The 27,652-nt window shown below is 37.0% G+C and overlaps 3 protein-coding genes across 7 annotated transcripts in view; 1 reads left to right on the forward strand and 2 right to left on the reverse strand.

Annotated features, from left to right (window-relative positions):
- The first annotated feature begins 538 nt into the window (after positions 1-538).
- LOC139960801 (uncharacterized) lies at positions 539-15,267 on the forward strand. Of its 3 annotated transcripts, none has more exons than XM_071959365.1 (6): positions 539-699; positions 2,167-2,357; positions 2,996-3,146; positions 4,513-4,647; positions 5,499-5,696; positions 6,748-15,267. In XM_071959365.1, the coding sequence occupies exons 1-6, from the start codon at positions 663-665 to the stop codon at positions 6,879-6,881; spliced, it is 846 nt and encodes a 281-aa protein (XP_071815466.1). In that variant the 5' UTR covers positions 539-662; the 3' UTR covers positions 6,882-15,267. The 3 variants fall into 3 exon arrangements, with proteins under 3 accessions (XP_071815466.1, XP_071815465.1, XP_071815468.1); XM_071959364.1 differs by lacking the exon at positions 539-699 and adding an exon at positions 743-921; XM_071959367.1 differs by lacking the exon at positions 539-699 and adding an exon at positions 1,277-1,432.
- A 460-nt stretch (positions 15,268-15,727) lies between these two features.
- Positions 15,728-19,213, reverse strand: LOC139960802 (uncharacterized). Its single transcript, XM_071959368.1, has 3 exons — positions 18,463-19,213; positions 17,925-17,981; positions 15,728-16,361 (listed from the first exon to the last, which is right to left on the reverse strand). The coding sequence occupies exons 1-3, from the start codon at positions 18,815-18,817 to the stop codon at positions 15,976-15,978; spliced, it is 798 nt and encodes a 265-aa protein (XP_071815469.1). The 5' UTR covers positions 18,818-19,213; the 3' UTR covers positions 15,728-15,975.
- A 10-nt stretch (positions 19,214-19,223) lies between these two features.
- The window catches only part of LOC139960797 (contactin-5-like), a 40,107-nt gene continuing 31,678 nt past the window's right edge, over positions 19,224-27,652 (reverse strand). The window contains exons 3-11 of one of the 3 annotated variants that reach the window (XM_071959360.1): positions 27,247-27,540; positions 27,048-27,146; positions 26,290-26,502; positions 25,462-25,561; positions 24,783-24,961; positions 24,232-24,419; positions 23,440-23,533; positions 22,438-22,470; positions 19,224-20,450 (exon numbers count right to left, since the gene is read on the reverse strand). In XM_071959360.1, coding sequence (XP_071815461.1) covers positions 20,356-20,450; positions 22,438-22,470; positions 23,440-23,533; positions 24,232-24,419; positions 24,783-24,961; positions 25,462-25,561; positions 26,290-26,502; positions 27,048-27,146; positions 27,247-27,540 — 1,295 coding nt within the window. In that variant the 3' untranslated portion in view covers positions 19,224-20,355. Of the gene's footprint in view, positions 20,451-22,437; positions 22,480-23,439; positions 23,534-24,231; positions 24,420-24,782; positions 24,962-25,461; positions 25,562-26,289; positions 26,503-27,047; positions 27,147-27,246; positions 27,541-27,652 lie in introns of all 3 variants that reach the window. The other 2 variants (XM_071959359.1, XM_071959361.1) reach the window with 2 other exon arrangements.

Here is a 27,652-nt window from a genome sequence, read left to right on the forward strand (position 1 = left end):
CACAATCACTATTAATGGTGTGCTAAGTTACTGTATAGTAATATATAACACAAAGTTATTACATCGTCGGGTGCATGTGGTCTGATTGAGCACCCCCCCCCCCTTCCTTTTTGTTTTTATAGAAGAGTTGATTACAAATCAGATGGTCCTCAGTATACGGAATTTGCATAACTCGACTCGGCTAGATGGAGGAAATTACAATAGCAAAGGACTGAATAGGGAATGCCCATAGTATTGGATAGGCGTATATCTACATGCCAACTACATGTAGGTGCCATGGGTGGTCTACATCTTCCCGCAGTATGAAACTGCTAACCTTTTTTCGGGAATGTCATTAAAATGGCAACACCCACTGAACTGACCCTGTTGTGTGTTTGCGCTGTTATCATCATTCTGTTTGAGGATAAAAACATTAACTGAATAAGGAAAAACATCAAAAAAATGAGGCACATGCTTTGGTTGAGAGCACTTTAGTTTTGTGACAGAGCAAACATATGGGCGTCTTTTGGCGTTCCAAACTTTTACAGTTCCAGTTTTTTGCAATGTTCGTAATCTACGTCCGTATACTTACACGAAAGAGTAAGTTTATCTCACTGTCCGCGTTCAAGCGTACCTAGTTTATTCCCATTGCTTTGTTAGTTTGTTTCTTTGTCCAAATGTAAATGGCCCAAGCCAAGCAATTACCGGCGAACGAAAGAAGTAAGTTGCCATTCTTTTACTAAAACGTTACCTTTTGTACAGTTTGGTGGTCGACCCTAAGTAAGAAGCTGCGGCTTGTTTTGGCTTAGGCCAATATATAAGCCGTTGTAAAGTTAGTAGGCGTGTTGTAGTGTCTCTTCTTTCCACACAAATGTTACAAATAAACGTGTTCATAAATCATGATGACCAACTTTTCGCATCCAGATCGGCATCATACAAGAGGTAAGTTAAGTGGAATGTAACTCTAACCCAGCAAGTGTAAATACTTTGGTACATCAACTAGCAAGAAGAAGTAGGTACGCAATGGTTTACTGTTGTACACACCTGTCAGCTGCTCGATGTAAACAAACATATTTCAAGGTCATTCCAAGATTTGCCTGCAGACATGCATATTCGTGGGACAAAGGGTTGTTTTTGTTGTGTGTGCACAAAAGCCTCTAGTAAGTAGATAAAGAATGGAAGTTCAAAGTGAAAGAAGTGTTGAAGTCTAAATTTCTTTGCTAAAGGAATAATAGCAAGGTCTGTAGGATAATGAATATTCAGAATATTTGCAAAACAACTTTGTCATAGGCTTCAGGAGCAAATTTGTAAAAGCAGCCTAATTTTATTCCACATGATGCCTGGACTAAAGAACTGTCTACACTAGGATAGATCAAAGGAATTGGATCATATTTAAACAATTGTAGGTTTTGTGTAATTATAGCTTCTGCTCAACCAATTGCAATGGTGAATGGTGAGTATATTCATTCTTGAGCGATAAACTAATTCTTTCATACTGTTTTAAAGTTACTGTTTGTCATTGAAAAACCTTCATGGGAGAGGGAAGTGTAGCTATGTCAGAAGGCCTAATCTTTCAAACTTACCAGGATCTACAAGGTAGACTAATAGCTAGGAAAGAAAATCTCGCTACTCACATAATTCATGATATACAGTAGGCCATCAGACAGTATGATGTCATTTAAAAGTTAGTAATAATCATCGTCAAATCCCTTTTAAGCTGAAAGCTGTATCCATGCCTATTTGTAAGATGACATTCATTTTGCAAATTATGACAACTGCAACTGGTTTACTCTCGCGTGCCAACATTCTCTGTGAAGATTATTGAATAGATGTGCAGTGTATTCTGACCAAAGTATCTAGTACCATCATCAGTACAAAGCAGAGACTGCATTAGTGTCTTTCAGACATTGTTGTTTCTTAAAAATGGTTAAATTATGTCTTGGCATACCACAGTTGCTTTGTAAAGTAACTTTCTGTTGGTAATTTAAGTACTTTATTTTAATTTTTTGCTGGATGTTATAGATTTCTAATTTCTTATGAAAGTACTGTGGTCATTGTAATATTTTGATGTTTTTGTTAAATAATTGTTTGTGAAACCAGCATGAGAAAGAGTTACTTTCCCTTTTAGAAAGCCTAACAGGGTTACATACTTTGTTATATCATACCCATCTATTGTATGCTTTGCAGGACGGGACACAAGCTCATTGACTCAGCTTCATTTTGCTGCCGCCCAGGGTCAGTTGCTGGTTCTACACAGCCTGATTAAGAATGGTGCTTCGGTTGATGTCAGGTCCTGCGATGGGTACACGCCTCTTCACGAAGCTTGCGCTGGTGGTCATACATACTGTGCAAAGAATCTGATCAAGGCCGGAGCAAATGTGAGATTATATGAATGAGAAGTCTAAGTTGAGGGAGACATTGTACAAACTATAAACTGATTACTTCAACTGTCAATTGGTTACTTCTGCTCCTTCTGCTTCTTCTCTAAGAACTAGTCTGTGCCTTCCCTTTGCTTTGAGCAGTCAAAAGAAACCTTGGCTCCACAAAAATTGATGGTTATTTACCGCAAGCAGGACAGAGTTTTAAAGGTCTTCATATTGTCCAAAACAACCAAATTTCTGTTCCAGTTCAAAACCAGCTTTGAAAGTCATCCAACAAATGACAAATTGTTGACATCAAATTCAGATTTCATTGTTAATCATTTCATTGTCTAAAAATACAGATACATTGATATCACCCTCCATCAACTTAGAAATACTGAAATAAAACAAGAAATATTTTGTGAAGGCATATTTTGCAATATTTCATTTTGTGACTAATGATTTTCAGATGACCAGGGTATTTTCTTTCTACATTAATAATATTGTATATTTAAAAGAACTTACTGAGGCAGTACATTTATGGATATATAATAAATTATGTTTAACATTACTGCAGCTACAATGGCAAATCTGTTTTATTGTCGTTGAAAATATAGACCATGCCGTCATTCCATTTCCTCATGTACTTAATGTAGGTAAATGCAACAAGTTGTTTTTGGACGACACCCCTTCACTTTGCTGCAAGTTCAGGGTCTGTTGACTGTGTGCAACTCCTTCTAGAATCAGGTGCTAGGGTCAAATCAGAGGACTCCACCATCACCCCTCTCCATTATGCAGTCATAAAAGGTTTGGTACTCTCTGTTTTTATTGTTCATTATGATAGGTTTAAGCCACTTCAAAGGTAAACATTAAATGTTTTGATTTTCATGTGAAAACAGCAGCTTAAAGGAAGTGCAGGAAATTTTTGGGCATGTTGTGTTTGAGCTTTGATAAAATCTATACAAACCAAAGAGACATAACTGTTTGTTGATTGATAATTGCTTTCAAGTATTTCTCATAAACTCCATAGCTATTTTCTCAGTTGAATTGTTAATTGGGTTGAGCTCAAGGGTCAAAATAACTTCAGTCATTATGGATACATGGAAAAGGTTTTTGATTCTCCTCTGTCAGTTGATGAAGACAGATGAAAGCAAATTACAAGTTACATCAGCGTTACCAGATGGTTTGTAGGCGGAGACAATTTGTCAACACTGAATTGTAAACGGGCCTCTGTCCGAAAATGTATGATTATGGGTACGATGTGACATATCATTGTGTACATTCAACCATATATTAACTGGCAGCTGTACACATGTATGAAGACCATGAAATTTGACAAGTTAATGTCATGCAAGCTCTGAGGAAATGAACAAAGAAGGCTGCATAAATTTCTAGTGGAGAGGTTATTTTATATATTGTCATACTCTCCTGTCTCAAAAGCCTTGTAAACATTATACTCTAGAAGTTGGAATCCAGTCTATAATCATTGGTATACTTTGACACAACAGATAGGGACATAACCTACATAGGTTGTCAGAGTTAAAGAACAAGTTTACATTTTTTAGCAGTAGGGTTACATCATCATGAGTACCAGTACAAGAAGAATTCCCTCTTGTTATGAGTACCAGTACATAACTCTAAGTGTGAGTACAAGCACATAGTCATCAGTATCACAGTCAGATTTCAAAATGTCCAGAATTCAAGTAAGAGTAGAAATCCAGGAGGGTGTGTACACAGCAACTATGCTAAAATATGTGCAAAGACTCAATACAAGTCTGTTTAAAAAATATAAAAAAGTGATGAAAGAGAATTTTTGTGGCAATTGGATAGAAATATCCAAACCTTTCACCTGGATACTTTCTTACAGCTTGATGTATGTCAGGAAAACAGCAGACTAATATTGGTAGATTTGTTTAAGTATTAGGAGCTACTTGCATTGTGCAGCAACGATATTATTGTTTCCAGTTGATTTAGTTGTGTTACACTCTTGTTAACAAGTACAATGTGTTCCATATGATTCTTCTCTGACGCAAGCGAGGGTTTAGTGAGCCTTTACCATAGCCTAATCACAATATTATGTACAGGTCTACATAATGATACTCGAGTTCCTGGCAGTGTAACCGGAATGTTTTCTTTCGTCTCGTAGATAATTATTTTCACATTTTCTCCACAGGTAACCTAGAGTGCACTAAATTATTAACAGAAGCCAAATGTTCTCTAACTCAAATGGATTCTTACTATGGGACTTGTCTTCATGCCGCAATAATGGCCAACCAGTCAGACTGTAGTCAGCATCTCCTTGAAATAGGTAATTTAAAAAAAAAAAGAGAATCATGTTTCTAGAATGTGATGACTCAAAAGAAGAAGATGTTCATTCTTGTTTAGATATAAGTTACTGTACTTCACATACTTCACTGCTTGGCCCAGTAGAGCTCACATTACTACAACAGAACCCGATATTTAATGCTTTTTTCAACTGTCTGTCTGAAACATGTATTGCCAGATCAAATAAAATCAAACCCTCTGAGGTTACCACAAGAGCAATAGGTTTGTCTAGAAGCATTTCAAACTTCTATTGTATGTTGATATTACTGGAATAAAACTTTGGAGTACTTTTAAATAATAATCTGAAATATTCTATTTGTTTTGGACAACAAAAGACTTCTCAAGAAAATAACCATCTGTTGTGATGTTAATACAATAAACTTATAAAATGCTTTGTGCAGAATTGTATTTCAAATAATAGAGAAGTTGCAATTAAAAACATTACAGCCCTAATTTAATGAGTGAAGTTATATTGTTCTGTACATTGTGATGTCAGAGAAAGACCTGTGAAGTGTGCTAAATGATTCCACAACACCAAGAAGTCATTGAGGTCTTTCTACATCATACATCATATTTGACTTATTTTCTTGAATCATTAATTTGAATAATTCATATGATCCAAATTAACTGATCTGTTTATGGATGAACACATCATCTCTTGGTACATTCATTTACCCTGAAAACAAGATCTGTCTGGAACAGTTTGGTATACCTGTTGTTTATTTCTGAGCAATAGCCTAGCCTAGCCTTGATCATGTTTTTTGTTACTATCTGAACAATCAAAGGTAAACAAGTAGAGTTTGATAATGGAACACCGTTTTCTTTGCATTGCAGGTGCTAACCCGAATACCCCTCGGCCGAGGGATCTCCAAACACCTCTTCATGCTGCTGCTAGTAATGATAATAAAGAGATAGTTGAAATACTTCTCACTTATGGAGCTAATCCACATCTCAGGGATAGAAATGGAGAGAAGGCAATTGACCTAGCAACAGCCAATCAAGTCACAGCTCAGGTTTTACAAGAATTTATGAGTAAGTGATAGCACACAGTATAACTATAAAAGTAACTTTAAAACGATCGTTAAGACACACAATTCATCTCAGAAGCCATCCAACATTTTCCAGCCACACCACCATTGAAACGTCTCCCCCTTAACATCCATCTAGCCTCCGAGTCCTTTCATCCAGCACCAGACCATTCTATGAAGCCAGCCACCACTCATTGCCTCCCTTGAAAATGCTACTTTTGAAATTGCTTCTCTTCTTTGTCAGGCCCTCAAAGTTCACATTTTCATACTCTCCAAAGAACAGTCCTCAAACCTTGGAATCTCATTGTTTCCAGTCAGGGGCTTTTGCCCCTGGCTTGCTGAAGCCTCTTACGGCCGAAACAGCATATCACGAGACATATCGTATTGTGAATGTTGATGGTTAAGAGCAATAGCAAATACAAATTATCTTGTGCTTATTATGTTATCCTTAAATAAACATCTACTGGAAGGAAGGCTATTCAAATCTCCAGACAGGATTAAGAATAATGTAGTAAATAGACTTCTTAGGGATAACACAAACCAGTGTGAATGCAGCTGTGAAGTTGTTCCATACAATAGCATGGAAAACCTTTCCTTGCTTCAAACTTCAAACCTGCTATCTATCATCATATCAGCGCCTTTGTGGGTGGTAAATGGTCATAAGTTGTTATACATTGTAATACAATCTGTAACAACTTATGTATTGGTTACTGTTTAAGACGATCATTTGAAACATGTCGAGGAGTATATGATATGGTAGGCCTCCAGTGGCCATTTTGTATCAAGAAAGCTATTTGTTGGAATTCACAACCCAAGCTGTTTTGAGTACGACCTAAAATGAGAAGGTGTAGTAGAATATTACTGTGTAACGCAAACTGTTAAAGTTTGTCATATATGTGAACAATGTTATAGAAATTGCTCCCATGAGAGAATTTTTTTGGTCCTTCAACTTTAATGGTGTAAACCAGACACCATTTTAACCACATAACTCACTGTTGTGTTATGACCTTTCTCTCTCTTAAAAAGAAATGAATTTTTTCCCTTTTATCTTCCAGTAAATACAGAAAAACTTTCCAGTTTATGCAGACATTCCATACGTACCAGTCTTGGAAAAGATGCCAATAGTTCAGTTTGTTCACTGCCTCTACCAGATTTACTCAAAGATTATCTCTGTTACAAATCTCCTTGACGATGAGGGCGTTTGTCGTATGCCGATGAGTACACCTGCATTGTGAGTACAAGGTAACGAGTACAAGTGTAAATGCAAAAACAGAAAACAGGTTTAATAATTAACAGTATTAACTTTCAGGTGAGAAGAACAAGAAGCAGGGTTTTTGGTTCGGTAATATTGAAACAAATTTCAAAAGTTGTTCCAGCACAAAGCCATGTTTACTAGAACAAATTCATTTTGTGTCTCTGTGGAAGCAACCAGTACACAGTTTACAGCAAATTATAAACTACAAATATGGATTGTGCCAAGTCTGTAAGATAAAAATAATATGGACAGTTCAGTTAAAGTGCTTTGTGGGGTTGAATCATTCATTTCTTTCATTATTAGTCCACATGTTTTTAAGGAAATTTTATTTTATTATTATGGATGTCACATGGGGATGGGGGGGGGGGGTTAGAGAAGTTTGTGCTTTATTTTCTCAACTGTACATCTGGTTTAGAATGGACACAGGACCAAATTTTACATCTACATTTTTGTAGGTGATAATATACAGGGAATAAAGATTTTGAAGGGTTACAAGATATTCATGTGTTCATTTAGGTGGATTTAGGGGAACTTAACAATAATTCTATGTATTAAACTTCTGGGCTAGATATTTATACGAACAAATTTGGTGCAAGTTATTAACAACATTTTTAAATTTTGGGGGTTTCAAATTGTTCTTGTTATTCTTATCATTGAGGCTTCATTCCTTTTCATAAATATTAATAATTTTACCATAACTCATAAAAAGTGGATTTACAACTCATAAATTATATACCAAGATATGAGACAAAAATTTAAGAAAAAAGCACATGTTATAAGTTAAAATCCTTTATTATTTTCACATATCCGTAAAATCATAACATGCAACTCATTAAGCTTGCACATTCAATTAAGAAACAAAACTGAAATTCTCGTAATTTTTGTCATGCAATAATTAGTATCCCCGGATATTCTGTGGAATAGCAATAAGAGGCCAAAATATTCTTCTCAAAAGCTGTCCACTTTTGAAAAATCAACAGAGTGTTATACCTATTATTCTTGTCTCTGATGGGACATGGTATTCATTTACTGTGCAACATGATTAGTTAGCACGTAGGATGTAAGTATCGTGCAGATGGTTTTTGAATCTTTTTGTGAATTTGGAGGACAACTTGTGGTGTGGATGGGACATACTAGGAGAGTAACTATGGTGTAAGACAGTTTGTGAGCCATCCTGTAAATTTGAGGTCCACTGTTCAACATTAATAAAAGTGACCTTATTGCATAGGAAACCAGTTTGATATTCTCTAAGTAATTATGTAGAGACACATTTTAAAAACTCTAAAAACTTGAATATAAAAAGCAGCAAGACAAAGATACTTCATTAGCCGTATTTATCAATGGCAGTATTGGTTCTGCATCTAACTTATATTTCTTAAAATTAGTCCCGTAATGGAGAAATCGCAATTGATGATGGACAGGGCTTGATAACAAATAGAAACAGTGGATTTTGAAATAACGTTTGATTGCAGTATATATATTCCAGTCCTATTACTGTCTGTTTTTATTTATTTACTTCATGGACATAAGAACTGGCAAGTGAAATCATTTCATGTTTCACTTCATGATTAGAGTTTTTCTTGTATTGATGTATTTATCAAAGACTTACAATTATGAAGTATCAAGTAATATCACAAGTTTGGTTTCTTTAGCCATTTTTACAAGTGAAAACTCTTTTTACAGGATATCATAATGTTGATAATTTTCAAAGTTATTTTATATTCTAGAAGAAGTGTTGCTTTGAGGTATTGTTTTAAAGACCTTTAAATCCCTTCACTTTATAAGGAGCACTTATTTAGCCTTTGGTTTGAACAGATGATTGGCCAGTCGTTTCAATCTGCAGTTTAGTGGAAGATTGTGAAATAACAGATAGTCTAGATGTTGTTAATGTTTAGACATTTGAAAGACAGTAAAAGTTATTTTTAAAGTTTAGAAGAGTTGCTATTATGTTTTAAGAAATTTTAATCCCTATTATGTGCAAGAGAAACAAGTTTTAATCTTTTAATTGAATAGACAACTGGCCAGTCTTTGCAACCTAGAGTGGCAGATAACTAATTAATCAAGAGTAAAATTGTACCTTGCCATCATGCCTCATATTTTATTGAGGCTGTGGCGAAAAAATGGATTCCATAGAACTTCATTAATTCTCTCACCATTATGGTGTATGCAGTAGGCAGTTGTGGTTGCCATTATAAGCATGACAAGGTTTGTTTTGACCTCATCAAGATTATGTCAAGCCTTACGGGTAAATTTTTCTTCTGATTTTTTTTTTTAACCTGTTCCTTTCTTTTCCTGTCTGCCTCTGAAGAAGGTCCTGCTATCAACATCAGGCCCTCTGACTTCATACACTTGCCTATAAATACTTTTTTACTGTACATAAGCAGTTTTGCTCCTGTATTTTTTTCCCCAAGTAAAAATAACAAAGCACAATTAACTTACATTATTTACATGTGGGCATTCATTCATTCATGCACAAATCTTCTTGTCGTCTTTCTTGTGTGACTTTGGAATGTCACTTCATGATAATTAAAATAGCCTACAGATTCAGATAATGCCATAGATTTGGACAAATTGATCAAAAGAGAGTAACAAAAACAGAGTACTGAGTTGACTGTTCTTAAGTAACCTTTATCTGTGGTTTGATGATGTAATTTAATTCCGAGGCGTAGTACCAGCAATACTCCTCAACTTGAGCTTTCAGATGGTTGCCTTAGTCATACAGGACTTATATGGTCGTTGCAATAAAATGTATGTATTGGGCCGGGGGGGGGGGGGAGGGGGAGGGTAGTGAGGGCAATCATTCAAGCAGGATGATGGTATGATACTTTTGTCCAAAATGTCCATATTAATAACAAGGTAATGTTTGTGCCTTTGAACTATGCTAAGGCTACACTATAGTCAATAAATATGTCTGCACGATTATCACATGTATTTTTAGTTTTGTTTTTGTTTTGTGTTGGTTTATTTTCACATCGTCTTATCTGTGAATTTGCTTTCTGCTCTGGGGTAGGTTGAGTAAATGGGTAACAATTTGTGATACCGATTACCCACTCTGAATTAAGCTGTGATCTTCCAGTAAAAGAATCATTTTGAGAGTACTTTTTTTTTTGCTTTATTCAATGCTCCCCACTATGGGAAATATGAAGATTGAAACTTGAATAGTTCAGCTGGGTAGGGAAGGGGGGGGGGGGTGTTAGACCAAAATTTCTCAAACAGTAATAAACAAAGTAAAAACAAGGAAATATCTCAAATTCTACCGCTTCACTCGATAAACTCTATTTATCACTCGATGAACCTGATGTATCACTCAATAAACCCAGTTTATCACTCTAGAAAACCCGGTTTATCACAACCAAAAACCTGGTTTATCAAAATTAGTTGGTACTTATCGGTCAAAAATCCGAGTTTGTCAGTGGTAAACCGGGTTTACAAATTAACTGGCTCTATGTGTCTAATATCAAGAGTTATCAGTTTAAACCTGTTTTGTCGAGTGATAAACCCGGTTTTTATCGAGTGATAAACCAGGGCGATGAGGGATAAACACGGTTTATTATATGATAATCCATGTTTATCAACGACTAGACTTGGATGGTTGAAATAACTGGGTATAACGGTTGGTAAACTTGGTTTATCGGTTTCTTGGCTACCAAATAAACTACCTTTAAAGCTTATGTTTGCTTCTTGAAGTCGAAATACAACAGTCCTAATTTAATTGGATATTCCCCAGGTCTGTCACTGATAGGGTTTATCGGTAGGTAAATCAAACCGGAGCTACGAAAGAAGTCAGCCTTCCTCCATCGAAACTGCTACATCCATTCTCAGGGTCTCAACTAATCAGTCGTTTTATTACCTGTCGTATTATCGCGTCTTCGAAAGAAACTCGAACAGAGCAAGAGCTTCGCGTGGCGTCTAATGCGTTTATTAGTTAGTATGTACAGAAAAGGATTTATCGATGCTTTTGCAAACAAAAGGGCTTCAACTGCATATAAAATTCCTTCTAACCCATTATAATTGTATCCTCGGAGATCTGCGATTACTAATACAATCCAAAATGGCAGCCAACAAATCACAAATATCACAACAATCAGGAAAAGTTGTCTCCCTGCTTTTGCTAGTTTTCTCGCTCGAATCCTCGGATTTTCGGTGCTTTGAAAAGAATTTCCTTGCCAACTAGCAATCGACTTAGGCTTACTGTCTGTTTGAATGTGGCTTCTACTCGGATCCTGTGAATTTACAAAGGCATTGTTTTTACTTAGATGATTCAAAGTAGTTGAAACTGAAATTGCTCTAACATTATTACTTAATTTGCTTGTATTTTCCCGACCTGTAGAACGTTTCCCGTCAAATATGTTATTGCTTGTAGTAGGCCCATTTGGCAAGTTTATGACCTCACAATCTTTTAAACTTCCATGCATAACGTTTCCCGCCAAACTGGATGTAGTCTGCTCGTCGTCTTCCGTGGGTACACAGGTGGTGGTATCCCCTGTATGATTGCGGGAGTTACGATTTCGTTTGAACTTATCCAATTTGCGTTTGAGTTTAACAAACACTACCAAGTTTGATATAACTAGAGTAATGAACGGCAAGACACAATTGACTATTATTGTGACAAAACCGATTACTGTGCCAAGAAGATGTTCAGCGCAACGCGTAGAATAAAACTTTGCAGTATTGTACAGTACAAAATCGGATAGTACTAGAATGATGCTTAGCAACCACGTAATAATCGAATATAGCAAAGTCTTCTTCCTGTATTTATGTATTGAATATTTTATGGGTTCATTCACCAACCGAAAACGGTCCAAAGTCAACTGGATAGTAATTAAAATATTCATATAGTGTAAAACAAAGGTACAATAATAGTTAATGGTAAATATTGTACGGATTGGCGCCACTGTCACCATTTGAAGTATGAAGATTGGAACGGCGTAACATCCAATCAAAATATCCACAACTGCGCGATTGAATATCAGAATATTGAAAGAGGATTTGTGGATTTCACGACTGGTGCAAAATACCAGTAAGATAAAAAGATTCCCTACGACAGCAGTAAATCCAATCAGTACAAATAGCGTGATGAATGCGATTCGAACGAAAGGCGAAAATACCAAAGAATAATTTGTAGAAATCAGTAAACTGACTCTAACACAATCAATGTCCATGGAACGGTTATCAGTCGCATTCATGTTGGCAAATTGTTAAGAGAACGTATACTGAATTTCTAAATTAGATGCGATAGATATACTAAGACGAAACTTTAAATTTCAATGTAGCCAACAACTGCAAAAGCTCAGCAGTAACCAATCGAATAAATGGACATCATTTGTGATTTATTGATGAGTTCGTATTGTAAATACACACCATATAAACAAACTCGTGCTTTGAAATCAATATAATTAAATCGCATAACCGAAACATGGACATCTCTATATAGTCATTTGAAATGAAAAATATAAATACAAAAATACGAATAATCGCGTAAACTTGACTTTTCGACGTATATAGATGTATAGCGTATATACTCCTTTTCTCATCCATTGCATAGAGCAGAGGTACTCTACACTGATTTAAATTGAATAGGTAATGTCCCTTTTTATATCGCAAAAAAAAACAATAATGGTTTCGTTATAAAGCGCATAATTAGCAAACTACATTTTCAATGGAATATGTTTTATCTTCATCTTGAAAGGCTTCTATCGATTTTGTACACATTCATATGTATGATGCTGTCGTAAAATCGTGCTTAATTTAGAAACCATATTGTGAAGCAGATCATAAGGAAATCGACAAAGCCTATACGCCTTTCTCTCCCTCTTACTCTCGCTCTCTCCAACTCTCCCTCCACGTCTATTTCTGTCTCTCTTTGTGTTATAATAGCTTAATATGGATGCTAGATGACAAGTCCATTAAGACACAAAAGGATACTTAGTGAATACATTCATGCAAAACCATAAACCTTCGGTTAAAATTCTCTATATAGCCTAGAGCCTGAAAGGAAAGAAACTATACATTAGGATCTTTTTCACTGTTCTGGATCGATTGTCACATATGTTTCTTCCGGATATTGTGCAAATTGAAAGATTTTTAGAGATATTCTCTAACTTTTACATATTTATCTGCACAGGTTTTTTGCATTAGATAAGCAGTTTGCTAACAGTTTTTCTACTCTCTCAGATTGAAAGATGTAGGAGGAATTGGGTTATTTTTGTGCAAAAAACTTACATATCTTTTTCGAACAAATTGTTCAGTCAAAATGTTGAGTGAATCAATGCACTGTTTTCAAACCAATATTATATACGTTCTGAAAATCATTGTGAAGGCGCGTTGAGCAGTTGTAATCATGTTTTTGCAAAGATGCCTCTCAAATAAAAGCTTTCGTGCAAAAACAAAAGTATTATGTAAATGGTAAAGCTCTTGTTTGATAAGATCTTTGGGATGTGATGCTGCACACGTATTTCGAAATATAGTTTAGAACAAGTTTATACCGTTCGGGTGGATACAATGTTCTTACTTATTATAGTATAATGCTCAGAACATCATGTCTGTAGCAAGAAAATGTTTACTTTCACCAGAAAAAAAGAGAGAGAAGAATATAAAGCAAAGCGAAGTTAAGAGATTTTATCTCTCATTATTACGTATTATAAAACAACATTCTGCATGACGTACCATGAAATCCTCTCAAAATGATGGAACTATTTTGCAATGAGGGAAGAGGTCGATGTAACTGGCAACCCTATCTTGTTACCTTTGCTTCTCCTTTAAAAGGAAGAGTTCAGGCGGAATTTATAAGTCTTGATATGTTAGAATGCAAAGGGCAAAAAAAAAGAAAATTTTAAGTACAAGCGATTATTCATAACTACGCCGGTTTTGAACATATATTCACTTTTAAATATGCTCACTTTCTATATAGCTATAGACTAAACTGATGACGTCATCAACTCCCCCATTGCTGGTATAATGTTAACGTTTATACATTGTTTTACATATTTTAATGACTCAGTCAAAACACATTCTTTTAACTGTATAAAAATGCATCGCTGGATAATAATCAATACCGTTTGTCTTTGGCAAATTTGCATATTATACAGAACTGTTATAAACATGTCAAATTGAGGCCATAAATGTCATGTTTTGCCCTTGTGTGTCCTTTTTTAGGGGGGGGGCTGGGGGATGGGTGGGGGAGAGGATATATAACCTATGAGGAGCTGGTTTGTGTACTAAAATATACAGTCCAGTCACATTGATTAATCACAGCTTTTTAAAGGGTCATTTCTCAAAATATAATATGTTTTATAGAAATTCAACCTGGATTATATCAATAGATTTACATGGTCTGCAACATAATTTTCAAAATCAAATATTTGTGCGTAAAGTCATCCTTTTAAATGTCATAACCGTTGCTCGATTGCTCAGAGTCTGGAGAAGCTTTGTCCTACCGTCTTTTTAAACCGACTTCACTATACGATAGCCTAGCCTATAACTTTATATGTAGGAATTAAAGAGGAGAGGCAGGGGAAGAAAGGGGGGAATGGGTATGGGAGGAGGATGGTAGGGTGGCTATCATGATCATTAACAGCCATTGCAATTATGCATGGTTATAAGTCATGGCATAATGTTAGACAAGACAAATAAGTTGATAGAGTTTGCGCAGAACAATGCGAGCACAAATAGCATGAGCCAAAGTTATAGGATACATGAGTTTGGCTATATATACTTAACACATTAACCTGCTTAAAGACCTTTTCTCATACAATATTTTTTGAAGATCTGCATTAAATTGACGTATGTGTCGCATTCACTCATCTCTACCATGTTCAATCCGATTCCCATATATCTCATTTCGTTTATGTTTTTCTCTATTCGTTTTTCCAGTTTAGACATTTTTTCTCAGAGGTCTATAATATACGTTTTGTCAATTGGCTTAGTAGGAAATATATAAGTAGAAAATCATATTCATGACATTTAAGAGACACTTGAACAAAAAGTAGCCGACGCAGAAGACTAATATCTTTAAGTGCATTTGAAAGTGTTTATTAATTCATTGCGCCTTACATGCAAATCTTGACCCTAAAAATGTCAAGAAAGATGTAGGCCTAAAATTACAATAACAAATTTTCAATTTTGTGTTATATAGCTGTTCTTTTGGTTGATAGTCTTGTAGCAAGGCCAGCTCCTTTTAACACGACTTCACAAGAATGGAGAAAATGCTTTGCAATACATTATGAACGAAATACTAACATGTTTAGCATATAACCACATGATCTTAAAATGAAGCCACTAAGCTTGTGGTATTCAGTTTCGCGACACAGTCGTTTATTTACATTGAACGGGATTCTAAGTGACTTTGAGCATTGAGCTAGGGTGCCGCGAGTCTTCGGGGGTTGAGAAAGTGCACAGTGAAACGTATTAATTCATCCAATAATTATGCACACTCTCTCTAGGAAATGTCCATGAGAAATGTTCTTGTTTATGACGGATTTAGGCCTATGCCGTACAAAGTGTGTAATTATTTTGCTCATGGAATTAATGCACCTTCCGACAGGAGATATCCTTACCATTTTTGTGCTAAATTGTGATAGTCGGGTGGTTTATTGACAGCTTTTGAGCGTTTATTTGCCTATTATTCATAAAATGTTGCCATAGTTACCAAAATCGGGTTAAGGCACTGTACAATCCTCTTAATGAAATCACTAACCGCCACTTAAAAAGACGTGCAAAGATAATCATAGTCTTGTTGTACAGTTAACTACATGCAGGGAGCTGTATCACAGGACGATGACAGTTAGACTATGGGGCATGTGGCCAAAACAGCTTTGTAAATTAATTCTTGCAGTCATCTCCTGGGGACTACATGAAATGTGGCTTAAAATGTAGGTATTGTGTGTCCTTTCAATATCCCAACAGTTCCCACTCCCAGAAATGGGGCACTTTTGAGTAAATCCCGCCTAAAAACAAAACAGTAAAAACAAGAAGTCCTTTAAAAAGGACTGCGTGTCATGCAAGTGAAATATGGTATTACACTGTTTCTTCAGGGATTTGACATCATACAATGACCCATATTGTTTTTTAATAAGTAATGATATTGGAATTGGCATCTAATAAGGACGTGCACTCCATGAAGTGTTGAAACGAAACTTCTATGATAACGCAATTCGATTGCCACACGGTCACGATCACGAATTTGGAGAAGTATGCGGTCGTCCTTCTTGTCTTTAGCAGCTGCTGCTAGCTTGCCTCCATCAGGCTGTTCACAAAGCAACAACTGTTCTTTTCTTTTTCTCCTCTGAGAGTCTGTATATGATTTTTCATAGCGGCAACAGAAGATGCAAATCTTTGGCAGGATGTGGGAAGGGACAGATGGCTCCTTCGTTACACCCGCAAGAGCTGAGCTAGATCGTAACACCCTCGGGGCTTGTGGTGGACAGTGTTCGACTTATGGCCAAAAAATTGCATAGCAACCAATTTCGACAATTGCTATACAATATTTTTGTTGCATAGCAGTTCCCCAATATTGAATAGCAGTTTTGAAATTACCACAAAACGGACCAAATGTTGGCGATCAATGTATTAACTAGAAAATGTTTGTTTATTATTATTATTTATACTAGTGTTGCTACGATAATCGTTTTCAATATCGGTATCGGCCGATATTTGCAATATCGGCAGCATATCGGTATCGGTGAAATTTTGCCTAATTGCCGATAACAGCAAACCGATATTGAACTTTTCTTTTTAACAGCAGAGCTACCTGTACTTATTTATACTTGCAATGATTTGTTAATATGCCCAAGACGATCCATTTCTTTAGCGTCAGTTAAACTCAGATTCATTTTCGATTAATATCCATGGAAACCTGACTCTCCGTAACATCTAAAAACACGTCTACGGCGCGCGAATATAACCAATAACCTTCGTGAACCTTGGCCTACACACAGCATTAGTGCAGCATATATACACTGTACTAACCATTCATTTCCTCAAAGGCCTCCGTGAAAACCTTGAACATGATGATGCATACAGTAACTGCACAGTTCAGCAGTGTTGGAAAACCTTGTTCAATTTCCCGCGAACACACTGCCGATTTCCCGCCGATGTTCGCCTGCCTAGCACGCGTAACGTGCGAGCATAAAGGCGTGGTGTCCAGGGGCCCGTCTTAGGGCTATGGTGGGGTCATGGGGTAGAACCCCTCGTGGGGATCCTGGGGGCGAAAGCCCCCCGAAAATTGTCATTTTTTGCGATGTCTGGCGATGAAAAAATTCGCAGTTGAGGATGCAAAATACTGACAACTTTTTTTATTTAAATTGTCACGAAACTGATGAAAATTTTTAAATGACAAGTTAAAGTAGCTATATTATGTTATAAAATGAAAAGAGATTTAATCTGTCTCTCAATCTTTAAACAGTGCAACTTACAAAACTTCCGATATTATGAAACAAACAACGTTCAGCAAAGCCCCGTTTCTAGACTGCCTAACAATGAATAGCGTGCACTATGCGTACATTTTTGCAACTGCAGTGTTTAACCCTATACCCAACTACTGTACCACGGTACATGTGCTGCGAATTTGCACAGGTACCTTCCCAACAACTGTGAGCTCATCCCCTGTGTAACACCTGTTTGTTAACATTTTTTTGGCACGTTGCCAGGGAACCTTTTAGTTACGTGAGATCCGTTACCGCCGAGGTGGTTAGGCTATTTGCTTTACACTTAACTATGGCAGGATATTATTTTTTCAGGTTTTTTTTCGCTACACGGTCAAGTGAATAAGTTGTACATTGAGTATAAACTCAATAAATTATAACTTCTACATTGTGATCGACAGTTCGTAAGTTAAGGTTTGAGTGTTTGCTCCCAAATCTGACTAGGAATTTGTATCGCACAAATCGGCACAATGTGCGATGCTGATTTGGAAACGTCTCGCAAGTTTGTCGTTTTGGATCGCATTTTGCGATGCGATACCGGAAAAATCGAACACTGGTGGTGGACGTGTTGCTTCATCACCAGTATCAATACTTGAAGTTGAAGGCTCCAATTCTGTAAAGGCACAAAAGAAAGAAAGAAAAATATGTGTGAATTTTCGTTTTGTATTCTGTGTACAGGAAGATGATGGATATTTCAATGTAGCAATGAAAATAATAAAAATATTTACACCAAAACATCTGAAAAATTGGGCATAGCTCTGCCATGCATGATCATGCATTGGCTTTATATAATTTATGCAACATGATTTTTATGACCCAATATAAGGATCTAACCTAACAATATTTTACACCAAAACACATAAAGAAGTGGGATATATTGATCTGCTAATTTATATTGGGTCATTATGACAGTATTTTTTTTTTAATTTAATGACATTAGCATTGCCATAGGCTAGCATGCACCACCAATCCAACACAGTTGAACACACCATACAGCCAGTGCATTTCACCCTAGCCTAAGTGTGAGCAGTGAGTGAGTGAGTGAAAATTCTCCGTAAATGTCCATGTTTATATGACAAAAATAAAGAACCTACCTGATGTATGACTTGATTTGGCAGCTATTAGTTGCTTCTCTTTGCTTATTTTTCCTCTCTTCTGCTTCGATGAGTCGGTAAAATACCGATAACAAGTGTTATGACATCCACCAAATTCTGGAATTGGCAAGCTTAACACACACGGGAACCACACACACGTACTCCTATGCTCTCGCAAAAAAGCTGTTGCTATATCGGCTTGATTTCCGACCAAATCCTTCCAAATGTCCACACTTTTCAAGAATGTGGTCCACCTTGCTGTTGTAAAAGGTTTAATATCTTCTAAAACATCAGCCCAGTGAGCAAAACACCTGTTTTTGGACGAATTCAGCGACTTTCCCGCATTGCAATCCATGTTTATGTCATGTTTTGCGGCAAGCGAAGCGTCTGTGTGTACCAGCTGAGACGTAAAATAGCCGTACCGAAGCACGCTAATACAGCGACTCTGATTCGTCGATCGGCATAATTTTGATGTACAGGCAAATTATCGGACCAATCGCGTCAATGACAAATCTTAACAACCAGTGTCAATGAAACTTGCCATCTGATTGGATATTTTCGTTTCTACAATCGGGTAATTTTAACAGAAATATATTTGCCATTTTCACTAAATTTCTAAATAACGCCCCAATTCCCAGTGTGGGAAACACAAAATTATGTTTTTAAAATAATATATCTAATTTTAAGATCATTTACATGTAGTCCCAAAGTGATGACAACGAGACAACCGTCCAGAACGGCTCGCCCCACCGTCTAAGTTACATGTGTTATTACAGTCGCTTTATATAGACAGAGAGGCGTGGGTTTGACTTACTTTCCATTAAGTACTTATGAAACACATTACTACACCCTTTGCCTCTTCCTTGTTGACATCGCGTCATGCATAAGCCTATACTACTTTAAGTCATACTAAATGCACATGTATTTTAATAGTTTAACATATTTCTTCCCTAGCCTATAGAAGGCGATGACGGGACAACAAAATAAGAAACGTCATTCGTAGATGTTATCTTTGAATAGCTTCCCAAATGAGGTAAGTACTTAATTAAGGAGTAAACTTCAGTTCACAACATTTGAAAATTTACGAACCGTTCTCCGAGTCAGTCAACTATCGCAGGTCTTAAGCTATGGACTGCCTTTTATGTGTGTATATCCTCTGCCCATCCTCCATACCCATCACCACATACCCCTTCCCTGTCTCACGTATGGAAATTAAAAATTTAATATATACAATAGATTAAATTTAGTCTTATAACCCAATTAATCGTAAATTGTGCATAAATATAAATATTTCAAACTTTATTTTATTTCATTGTAATGCATTTGCTAACAGCGTATCTACAGCGGATCAATATAAGCAAGTACACATGTGTTTATAATGTGCAGCCTCGCTCCCTTACGACCATAGGCCTAAATATAGCAAACACGAATAACATTTCATGTTGATGCTGCTTAGTATGTACTCACTTATGTCGAATCGAATAACTAAACCATACTGCCTACGCGCTTATTTTTACAGTGAACTAATTAAGGAATAGTTATAAACTTAAGGAAGCCATTGGTAGAACTGGACACCAACATTACGTGTGCAAGAGATTACGGAAAGTAGGGTGAAAGGTATAAAATCTTATCAGCTATTTGGGGAAATGGCTTATGATAGTTATCTCTAGCACATAGACCAATGCTGGTTGGGTTTGCGTCTCCTTCAACGTATCATCATTCGGGGCCTCCCTGGTCGGATGCTTATACCGAGAGAGGTGGTATCTAATATATGTATTAACAATGATAATTAACAAGCTCCATCCCTCCTTCCCTCCTTCCTCCTCATTCCCTCCTCATTTCCTCGTCTTTCCCTCCTCCTCATTTGATACGTGTCGGGTTCTGTCTGCAGGGTTAAGCTTGGACCAGACGGTGAATCAATGCCGTTATTATGGATGCCACTAGGAGAGATACAGCGGCGCGTCTAGCCTCCGATGAGTTGAGATCGCCTATGGAATATTTATACAAATGAATGTAATTTATCAAATAATCAAAATCAAAATGCAAGAAACATATAGTGTACATGTCAATGCAACCAAACAACTGTCTTGGAGAGATCCCATGCATGTACTTTGGACTCATTTTTTATTGTGTCATTTTTAATTTGGATAGCTTATTTTGTGATATATTGGCTACAATTAGTATAAGGCCCCACTGTTGGAAGATCCAAAATTGGGGATTTGGGGTTCGGAGTGGTAGTAGTGGTGGGAAGGTGAGTTTTGTCTTAATCTGAATTATTAACATACAATAGCATATTTAACAAGAATTTGTGTACCCCTCCCACTCTCTTCCCACTCCCATCCTACTCCCACTCCCCCCCCCCCACACCGATGGAAGATCCAAAATTGGGGATTTGGGGTTCGGAGTGGTAGTAGTGGTGGGAAGGTGAGTTTTGTCTTAATATGAATTATTAACGTACAATAGCATATTTAACAAGAATTTGTGTACCCCTCCCACTCTCTTCCCACTCCCATCCTACTCCCACTCCCCCCCCCCACACCGATGGAAGATCAAAAATTTGGGATTTTGGGTGCGGAGTGGTGGTAGTGGTGGGAAGGTGAGTTTTGTCTTAATATGAATTATTAACATACAATAGGATATTTTACAAGAATGTGTGTACCCCTCCCACTCTCTTCCCACTCCCGTCCCACTCCCACCCCCCCCCCTAGAATCATCTTTGTCCTCCCTGTCCATCAACTATAGTTTTAGTAAAGCAAGTATAACGCTGCGTAGTCTACTTGTCATTTGCTCTGTATATCATATTGTAGTGGTATATTAGCACATTATATGAAAACTGTTAAAAGCTTTCGAAAGTAGTTCACTGAAGTGTCTGGTCCATTAATTCTCAGACATTTAGGATTGTTAAAATAGAGTATATAGAAATATTTCAGTGTGGGTTCATTACAATTTGAGCAGCAGTAAAATGCTTGATGAAATTTATCGGCATTTTGGCTAAACATCATGCATAGTAACGATTCACTTTCCAACGGTATCGCGATACACATCTGACGATGATCACACAGTCACAGTCTCGATGCGAGGGGAGAGATTGGGGATCAGGGTGAATGGCAGTTACGTCACACTGTCACAGTCTCGGTGAGAGGGAGGGGACTGGGGTTGAGGGTGAATCAGTTGAGTCGTTCGGTTTTCGTGCCCATGCTCTATCTTGGGTGACTTTTCCTTTGGATAGCCATTCCTAATGTATTATGCAGCAGGAGCATGTATTTGTGACGGGAATACAGTAAACAACGATGTATACCTATGGTACATTTCATAGAACATATGTTTCCGTAGACCACCGTACTTAACTTTTTGGTACCCTCTTTTGTGCAATGAGCATGATATTGAGGTGATGTATTAACTGTCAAAATGAACGGCCTGTCGACATTACTTTTGTTATATTTAATCTGATTTTGGAATTGGGGTGGGAAAGGGGGGAGGGGGGAGGTAAACTTTCTGAAAATTCATGAAAGGAAACGGATGTAATTTGCTCTAAGATGTATGATTTTTCGCTTCCTGAAAGGGAAACTATGGCGTCAATTTTACCGATCTTGCATAATAATGAGGGGGGCCGCTCATTGCAAAGTCGGCAATGACTGCTACGCGGATCGCAAAGCCGGTTTCATTCGTCCAACACGGCAGCATACAGAAACGTTGTACTCAAAGCCGAAGCCAGAGTGATTTGAGCAGGTTACGCATCCGGAATCTATGCATACTAAGTTCTTCAATACTCCCCCTCTTTACCTTTAGGGAAACATTTTATACTGCAGTTTTGATTTGCTTGAAACTTTCTTCATGCATATGCCTCTACTTAAATGGATGGTGTTATATATGATGCATGCATGGAAGATGAATTGCTCGTGCTGAAAGTCGTTGGTTTTATATTGTAAAACTATACATGTTATTCAACACTTGGCGGTTATTTAACATTCTTACCGGAAGGTTCTGGTTCTGATTTCTCTACTTTCTCTTCTTTTTCTGCGAGAGAAGGAAATTTAAAAGACGATACGCATATACGATTTCAAATTAATATGTGTCTGTTTCATGTTAGCATAGTTATCGTATTATACCACATTAACCATACAATAAGGAAAACACCACTGGACGCATGATTGAACAATTTATGATATATTTGCTAAATTATATAAGGCCATATACCGGAGGAAGATCCAAAATTTGGGATTTGCGGTGCGGAGTGCATGGTGATGGGAAGGTGATTTTTGTCTATGAATTATTAATATACAATAGGACATATACCCTCATTGCATGAGCTCAGCTATACATTTTACAAGAATTTGTGTTCCCCTCCCACTCTCATCCCCACTCCCGTCCCAGTCCCCATCCTTAGAATGCTTTTTGTCCTCCCCGTCCTTTAACTAGTTTTAGTAAAGCAAGTATAACATTGCGTTCCAGAGTATATTGTCACTAGCTATGTATCTTATTGAGGAAACACGTGGCTCTGAATTAATTAAGGCATTTGTGAACTCATGAGTCAAATTCATATAATCCCTAGTCCGACTATTCTATAGGTTTGGCCCAAAACGAAAAGTAAATCTTTGTCTTTATCGACTTTTGAGTATAAGTTTTACTCAACCTGTTAATGTTGGTTAGAGTGACGTCATGCAGTATCTGCTCCCCCACCCCCACCCCACCCGTGTCCATGCATGTTCTATCTCCGGTGAAGTTTCTTTATCTTTAAAATACTTTCTATAGCAAATCTGGAGGTAGCATCGATTTCCTTTAACTTACGAACGCGATGCATGGTTGCAACTCACAAAAGGATAATATACTATTAATAAAGACTATATAGGTAGGTATAAATTGGCTAAAAGTTTTACTTGGGGCTTGTGGGGTGGGGTGGGGTGGGGTGAATCGATTCCATCCAATGTTGGTTTGAGGTTCTGTGTTTAGCATATTAGGTACACAAAGAGTATTTACCAGGTAAGGTTTCTTTAACCTTTAATTGGGTGGTTGAGAGAGTGGACCCATGTTGGTTGGTAACCTGACATTGGTAAATACCATCATCGCTCGGCTGAAAAAAAGAACAAAGTAGTTTTTTTTTTATTTAGACAAGGATTAGAAAAGAATATAAGAACTTTCTCAGATCAATGTAATTTTTCTAAAAGGATAAATAGTCAACATTAGACGTTTACATATTAGTTATTAAAATTTCAAGTTAATGACATCACAGGTGCAATGACATACCTGAAGATGTGTGAACTTTTTCTGAATACATTCGTCAAATGTGATATTTTTGGGAGCATGTATAAGTTGCCAACTGACATGTTCTAAACACCATATGATAGCTGATGGTTTGGACTATCATGGTTCAAATCATTGTGGTTGCTCTTGTCGCATAATTCATCCCAATTTACCAACGAATTCCTCAAACGCCTTAAGTCAACCTGAACGGTTTGGCTTCAAAAGCAGTAGTCTAATTTATACTCTTGAATATCCGATCATCAAAAACGATTAATTTTAACTCCAAACATGCCAAGAAGTACCCACATGTTGGTGTTTGTAGACAATTTCTCTCCCCCCCCCACCCCTCCCCAATCACGGTTGATCTATTTTGACGAATGTACATTTCGTTGATTGTGATACTTTATCAATAAGAGTGTACAACTGCAACAGCTCATTCTTTTGGACATTAATCCTAATCTAATTTGGATATAGAACGCAGACAGAATTATCTATAGACAATCTATCTTAAAGGAATACTCGACATACCATGACCCTTTTTATCAAGAGGGCGTTTTCACCCTGTTGTTGCAGGTGATCGGTTGGTATTATTGGTTCAGCGTTGTAGAACCACACGTAGGAATCACTTTGGTCGTTTGTCTCGCATCGTAAATTAACATCGGACAGTTTCCGAACTGTTGTATCTGAGTCCAATTCAGTTGTCAGGATAGGTGGCGCTGTTTAGAAGACATAAAGCTGACTATTTTATGAACACACATAATTGTCTACGTTGTGGCCTAAGTATTTGTGACGCTGACGCATGTATAAGTGCATGCTTATTATTTGACCTTTATTCTAGAATCCTAAGAAAAGGAATGAAACGGGGACAAATGATACTAGTTCTTAAGAATGCTTTATTCATTCATTCATTCTAATGTATGGTATATATTATATTAGGCCCATGTTAGTATATATCTGTGTGTTGGTCGAACCTAACACGCATGTTCGAAAAGCAGGAACCTCGAAATCAGCACATATAAGACGTATACATAAACGCATTCTACCCTCTGCAGGTTGATCCATTCATGACTGTAACTTACAAATAACTGTCAGAAGGGTATTTGCGGTGTCGGTGTTGCCGTCTTTCTTTCCAGTACAAGTGTACTCTCCGCTATCTTCAGGTTGAGCGTCTGGAATAATCAAACGTTCTCCCGTTTGACCTATGACCTTCGTTGGTAATTCTGCACCTGTTTTCGTCCAGCTTAGACTAGGCGCAGGTCTGAAACACAAATACTCATAAGTTATAGTACGCATAACCCTATAACCATAACCATTTGCTTCGATTTATAGGAGATGATCATAAAAAAAGAAGTCAGACAAAACGAATACATTTCTAGAGGTAACTATTATGTAGGCTTGATTACGTGTATTTAGCCAAACAAGATATTATTATCTCTGCTTTGATATCTCCGTAATCTCCTTTACAAATATATCTCATTGAAGAGATTCGGAATAAGATCGCATAGGCCTATAGTCCCATACGTTCATTATTGAGAAAATATGAAAAATTTCACGTAATTATCCGACTTCAGTGACACATTACATTTACAAAGAGAACCAGAATAGGTTTTTTAATGGAAACTTGCCACTACTTTTGCATGTCGTCGGACTACACTTCTTACAAAAGTTACACTTTTAAGATGATATCGCTAATGTTCCGTATACATACGTGTTTATCTTACGGGTGCTTGTAATCAAACGTGTAAATGCATTTCTTACCTCCCAAAAAAGAAGCACTCCATTGTTGCAATTTGCCCTCTTTTTACCGTGATACTTTGAGGTAAATCAACTTTCGAAAGACTTTGAGGTGTATTTCCATCTGTGGTCGGAGAACGACGTAAGCGTTGAAAATGACAAAGCTGTGAACAGTTGTATATTTAAGTCACACCCTCAAACAATTAAAACCGTTAGCAGTATGAACTGATGCAAGCATCGAGAGTGTTAATACACCGTTACCCGGTGTACCATTACGTAGGGCTAACACCTTTTAAGATCAAACAGTTAAATTAAGTATTTGCTTTGTTTTGTCTGGGGACTGTCATTTTGTAAATCCGTGATATCATTGTGCCATGAGCAAAAATCTGAAACATTTTACTTCCCCCCCCCCCCGGTTTTTTTGTTGTTGTGGACATTTTCACACTGGACTGAATTTTACCAGTGTTGACATTAAAAACTTCAATTTGGCATCATTATGTCATGCTCGGAGTTAAAACGTTTTCGATTCAGCCTTTCCAAAACTCATCTCCATTAGAGAAAATAAACATTTTCATAAACGAATCCAAACATAAATAAAATGCAACGCAAGTGGCTGGATGATGTCATATTTTAGACTTGAACAAGTCTTCCTCCTTATGAGTCAAAGAACATTAAACCTTTGATATATCACCCTCAAATGGTATAGAATATTTCTTAGCTGTTCGGGGAATCATCACAGTTATCTCTCTATCACATATTGACCAATGGTGATGGTTGTTTCTGTGTCTCCTTAGTTAGATTTTTTCTTATGTCAAACATATCTAGACCGTTCCAGCCTGATGATATCCTTACCTGTTACACTTAGCCTGCTTCGTATTGGATTTCGCTTGTAAGTTAGAAACAGAGCACCTTCATTGTCGAAACTACTTGCCACTGAACACTGATATTCGCCAGCATCGCTTTTCTCCAAATAGGCAAAACAAAGTCTTCCATCTCCCATTATAACTCTCCGTTCATCTTGAGGTACGTTTCCCATTGTTCCCACAGTCCAGATGGCACTGATTCCTATTCAATTTAAGCAACATTTGGTAAATAAAACAGAAAATTAAACGTTCCTACAGGTAAACGAGTCCTTTTGTAGTTCGGCGTCTCCCAACTTGTCATTTCTTCTTTGTGAGACACATCTATCCTTTAAAATCATATATATTTAAGATGTATAAGTCGTATATACGCTACGCCGCGACTAATATATATATGACGTCATAGACAATGACGAAGCTACCAGGACTAATGTAACGTGTAAACCAGTCTTTCATATAATCAATACAACCGTGATGATGTGGGAGGTTAAATCAGCCTGTATTAGTTATCAAGATGAAAGTTTGTTCTTCCTTCCATTTCATTTTAGGGTACTTTATTTATTCGTTGATTTTCGAAGACGGTATATGTCTGTCGCAATCTGGCAACTTCGTTACTTTAAAATTTCAATTATCTTATAGATTTGGACTTGAGAAATGATAAAGTGTAATTCCCCCCCCCCCCCAAAAGAAAGGAACTAAGGATAAACAAAGAACGTATGAAGTTTAGTTTATCCTAAATATCTAACTAACCTGGATGGGCATCGGGTGGATGACAATCCAAGCAAACACCTGAAGACTCCTGCTCTTCAACAATAATAAGTTGACTCGTGATGGACAATTCATCAATATCTGTTAAACAAACACAAAATAGAAAATCAGAAGTAGGAGGCAGTTAAAGGAGAAGGAGAAGTTCAGTTTAATTATCCATTTAATCATAACTAATACTTACAGGCTATGCTGAGTGTGGCATTATTGCTGATTATCTTCCCGAAATCATTGCCAACGATGCAGATAAAAGTATCTCCATCATTCTGTTTATTAAGTTCTCGTATTGTTAAAGCCCCATTCTCGTGGATTTGATATTGCCCATCATTTGTAATATTTTGTCCATTGTGCATCCAGGTTATCTCCGGGGTAGGTGAACCTTCCACGGTGCAGGGAAAGTTTACTTCTCTCGCTAAATTTATGAGGATAGTTTGATCTGTTGGTTCGACTGTAAGGTACAGGAAACTGTCCTCTGCACCTATTACGTATCGAAGAAACAATGTATCGGAGGTTAATATCATCTCTGAAGGAATACTGTTTAAATCAACGGGTTACAAGGTAACATGAATTTATTAGCCATATACATAAGA

Source organism: Apostichopus japonicus, chromosome 20, assembly GCF_037975245.1.
Source record: "Apostichopus japonicus isolate 1M-3 chromosome 20, ASM3797524v1, whole genome shotgun sequence".
Lineage (NCBI taxonomy): Eukaryota > Metazoa > Echinodermata > Holothuroidea > Aspidochirotida > Stichopodidae > Apostichopus > Apostichopus japonicus.

Bases quoted from the DNA above. Each gene is read 5' to 3' on its own strand.
- LOC139960801 (XM_071959364.1), top strand. From the start codon at position 879: ATGATGACCAACTTTTCGCATCCAGATCGGCATCATACAAGAG. The intron at 2,358-2,995 runs GTGAGATTATAT...TACTTAATGTAG, and splicing joins TGATCAAGGCCGGAGCAAAT to GTAAATGCAACAAGTTGTTT. The intron at 5,697-6,747 runs GTAAGTGATAGC...TTTATCTTCCAG, and splicing joins GGTTTTACAAGAATTTATGA to TAAATACAGAAAAACTTTCC.
- LOC139960802 (XM_071959368.1), bottom strand. From the start codon at position 18,817: ATGGATTGCAATGCGGGAAAGTCGCTGAATTCGTCCAAAAACAGGTGT. The intron at 17,982-18,462 runs GTAGGTTCTTTA...GTGCCTTTACAG, and splicing joins CAAATCAAGTCATACATCAG to AATTGGAGCCTTCAACTTCA. The intron at 16,362-17,924 runs CAGTGTTCGATT...ACTGTCCACCAC, and splicing joins TGAAGCAACACGTCCACCAC to AAGCCCCGAGGGTGTTACGA.